Below are 3823 nucleotides of genomic sequence, written 5' to 3' on the forward strand. Positions count from 1 at the left end.
ATAAAGCTGTTAATAACAAAATAATGTATTATATCTGCGTTGTGGATTGCATGCACTTCCGCCGAGTCTCCCCTATATCAATAAAGAAAATAGTGAACAATTTCTTACTACAAGATTCAAGAAGCTACTGTCTCCATCTCTTTAGCGAAATCAAATGAGATTGAACATAATATCTCATGTCATAAGGTGTCAGGCTACTTTGCATTGAAGAGCCTGGTGCTTGCCCTTTACCAATGTATTCAAAATAATCTATCCATCGAGAATACAAAGCAAAAGACCCTTAGACTCCTTATGTATTATTACTACACCAGACAGTGTCTTTCTATTTAATGCTGAATTCATATGCTCCGCCATCGACGCGCGTGAGAGCAGAGGACAAAGGCAGCTGAGGTGCGACGACGCCGACGAGAACACTTCGAAAATCCGAATTGGGCAGTCAACGAACGTCGATAAACCGGCAGTAAACCGACGCGTCGTTAGTCGCTTAGCTGCCTTACATAATTCCGGTAAAACCTCGGACGACGAGTTGGGCCAGCCGTCTCAGAGCGTCCTCATCCTCACTAGTCGTCTTAATTAGGAAACACATCTATAAATAAGCTGCATTATATAAGCCCTATTACATAACATCTTCACATATGCCCTACACAGCTAGACAGACCTGTGCTGGAAATCCTATGGAGCACTGATGCCTAGGTTCCGACGGCCCTACCAACAGATACCCAGAAAATTTGCACGCAGCTGTTGTCTGCGGTGCTCCTGTTGGATTCCAACCATCTCCCCGCTTGTGTCACTCACAACCCACGTGACTCCACCCACCATTGCGGCCAGGGCATGGTCGCATATTATCTCTCCGTTCCACCACGTATAATCTGCCAGTAGACAACGATGTATTACTAGTTTGCAATATATTGAAGGAACTATGGTTTTGTTTGAGACATGCTTTCCCTCGCTAGGCTAGCCATATCGAAGCTGTCGCCGAAGGCGACAACATGTTCCCCCTCCATCATCCGCATCTCCTCTACCAGGCTGGCATTGAGATCCACCTGCAGCGCTGGTGCAGCGCTGACGCTGCGTTGTTGGTATCTTTCGATGTCCTTCTCGATGATGTCCTTCTCCCATCTAGAATACGTTGCCCGTCATCATTATCACAGACTAGATCATAACATCTGCACTCACGTTTTCCATTCCTCCGAGCTATCCCGCGTAGTGCCGTGCTGAGACACTACCGCTGCTAGTCGTGCTTCGAGAGCCTTCCAGAAGCCGGTGTCACCGCCTCGTACGCCCTTCTTCGTAGTTAGCGGGGCAGCAACATCTCGCTGATGCGTTGGTTAGTCTAGCTCATCTGGAGTTTGAATACAAATACATACCATTAAGGCTAAAGATCCCATGATCGCTTGGGGAACCTCCTTGGGCTTGACGGGAAGGTGGTAGCTTTTGACAATAGTACTTGCGAAGTCATCGAGCGGCACCTTGTTCGTGATTGATGTCCATACCTGAACATGATATAAGTATCACTCGTGGGCCAATGCTTTATGGTCTGACGCACTGCCTTCCGCAGGCCACTCTTGACTTCATTGTACTTATCGTTTACCCATTGATCGACCCGGGTGCGTATTGTTGCATCGGTCACGTAAAGTCGAAGTCGAACCTTGTCTGCGTGATCGAAGATATACCTCTAGAGTATAGTCTTTATGAATGAATGAGATATGTCAAGACAATGATGTGCTTACTCCAACTTGCTTCGGTACGACACTGTATGAATACTGTGGCTGAATAATGTAATGACGCAGTAACCCTTTCAGTATGGCCTGTAAAAGGGGCTTAGTTGCTGCTGGAGAGCACAGGGCACTGACGCACTCACCTCATGGTCATCCGCCGGTTGCCAGCCTTGATCTACCTTTGCTTCAATGGTGTTTAACTTTTCTTTAAGAACCGCGAGCGTGTCGGTAAGAGCCTGATTCTGGTTCGAGGCGTGTAGACAGCTACAGAAAAGCACCAGCAGGCGCTCATCATGTGCCATCTGCCATGATACGTCAGCGCTCAATTATAGCTTATGAATACAACAAACCTCATTGAAGCGATGGACAAGGTCACGCTGTTTCAGAAGTCCGTGGTCGTTAACCATCCTGTCGATATCTGCACTGGTCACATAAGCTTGTGTCCCCATATTCATGCTGTTGGAATGGCCCAGGGGGGCACCACCAGTACGCGGCGTGAATGTCGGGTACAAATGTTCTATATCTCGTGCACCAGATGGATGATGCGGGGTGCCTGGTATGGGCATCTGCGAAGGTGGGATAGTATTTTTGTCGACAGATCCTAGGCCGTCCGAAAAAGATCTATGAGCGCTAGACACTCGAGGGTAGGGCTCATATCTATTATTTGCAGCACTGTTTGCACGATTCACAGTTGGTGAAACAGAGAAACCTGTTTGCAGAGAGGACATGGTGGCGAGGACGAGATGTAAATTTCTCGGACGCAGCGGACGCGCGAGTGCCAAACATGCGAACACAACACGTCCGGTCGTGTTGTGTCGCGTCGCATCACGCCGCGTCGAATCCAATCTCATAACCTGGGAGTATCACCGTTCAGACGAGTCCTTGTCACACGAAGAGGGATAACAATGAAAAGAGTCGCCGCAAAGGCAGCTCAAGCTCGAACCCGAGAGTATGTCATTACTCCTTCTATCACAAATCATAACCTCTAAACTTCGATCGCAAGGCTGCTGGATGATCAGCATGGGTTTCTCAATAGCCAGGTAACTGACTCACAAGTGGTCGAACACCTGATGGATGGTATCCCCGATGCTCGTGGTATGTGATTCCCCTTGAAATACGTGCAGTCGGAGTCTTGTGTGACCTCTATATTGCAGACGATCGTGTCCAAGATGTCAAAAGGCGGCGATCGTCGAGCCGCGATCAGGCAAGCATCACGGGTATATCTGCCACGTCGGTTGTGGAATCCAGTGGGACAGTCGACGACTGGCCGAGATCCATAGAAAATCGGCTGTGCGCTATTGAGAGGGCATCACTCTTCACACTTGATCAAATCATACCCTCAGTTGCCGCTCTGGAAGATCGCGTCAGTGAACTGGAGAAGAACATCGAAACGAGCACCGAGCAGCATTCCCACCTTTCAGAAACTGTTTCTCATGTTCGAGAAAGCTTGGCCCGATGATAAGCCTCGGGATAGTCTGACCCCCGAAAACACGGACTCAGTGCATCGTACAAGCCCTCCGGAGCTTATTCGACACAGCGCTCACACGCCTCTAGGCTTCTATGGGCTCTAAAGACTTGCTCTGTTTTTAGCTCCGGACTTCCGAACATCCTTGAGGCGTACACGGACCCATTCCGCGATTTATCTCCGCAAACAGGAGCTCCGGAGCGACTTAACCAATGCGACTTCTAGCTGCATTAGCTCCGGGACCCGCGGACTCTTCTATCGAGGGGCGTCTTCCTCATGCCCACCCTCCAGCACTCACTCCCCCTCGTTTCCGTCAAGATAGCGAAGGTGCGGACGTATACGAGTCACCATGAGGTCAGCATCAGTCAGCAAGCGGCCGGAGGTAATTAGCACGTGACCGGCGCGTCGCACGGAGTGATGGGACCGCTTGGATCAGGTGGCAGAGCATTGAGGCGACCTCTAGGGGCTGGAAAGAGCAAGTGGGAGCACAAGAGAGTCGTATGGTGTATGGTATAGCGGAGGAAAGTGCTGAGCAATCCTGCGGGTAGCGGTGTTTATTTGTTATTTATCTCCGAACGGTCGCAAAGCCATTCCTGTAGTATAAATTGTACAAAGTAGCATACAGAAAAACAAGTTTCGA

The 3823-nt window shown here is 49.4% G+C and overlaps 1 protein-coding gene across 1 annotated transcript; it reads right to left on the minus strand.

The window, feature by feature from the left end:
- Positions 1 to 917: 917 nt before the first annotated feature.
- GLOTRDRAFT_93285 (uncharacterized protein) lies at positions 918 to 2446 on the minus strand (the record flags this gene model as incomplete). Its single annotated transcript, XM_007867566.1, has 7 exons — positions 918 to 1119; positions 1177 to 1316; positions 1368 to 1493; positions 1547 to 1675; positions 1731 to 1808; positions 1862 to 2020; positions 2069 to 2446. 7 exons carry the CDS (start codon positions 2444 to 2446, stop codon positions 918 to 920), a joined length of 1212 nt encoding a protein of 403 aa, XP_007865757.1.
- Positions 2447 to 3823: the final 1377 nt, after the last annotated feature.

Source organism: Gloeophyllum trabeum (genome assembly GCF_000344685.1).
Source record: "Gloeophyllum trabeum ATCC 11539 unplaced genomic scaffold GLOTRscaffold_00006, whole genome shotgun sequence".
In the NCBI taxonomy this organism is placed as follows: domain Eukaryota; kingdom Fungi; phylum Basidiomycota; class Agaricomycetes; order Gloeophyllales; family Gloeophyllaceae; genus Gloeophyllum; species Gloeophyllum trabeum.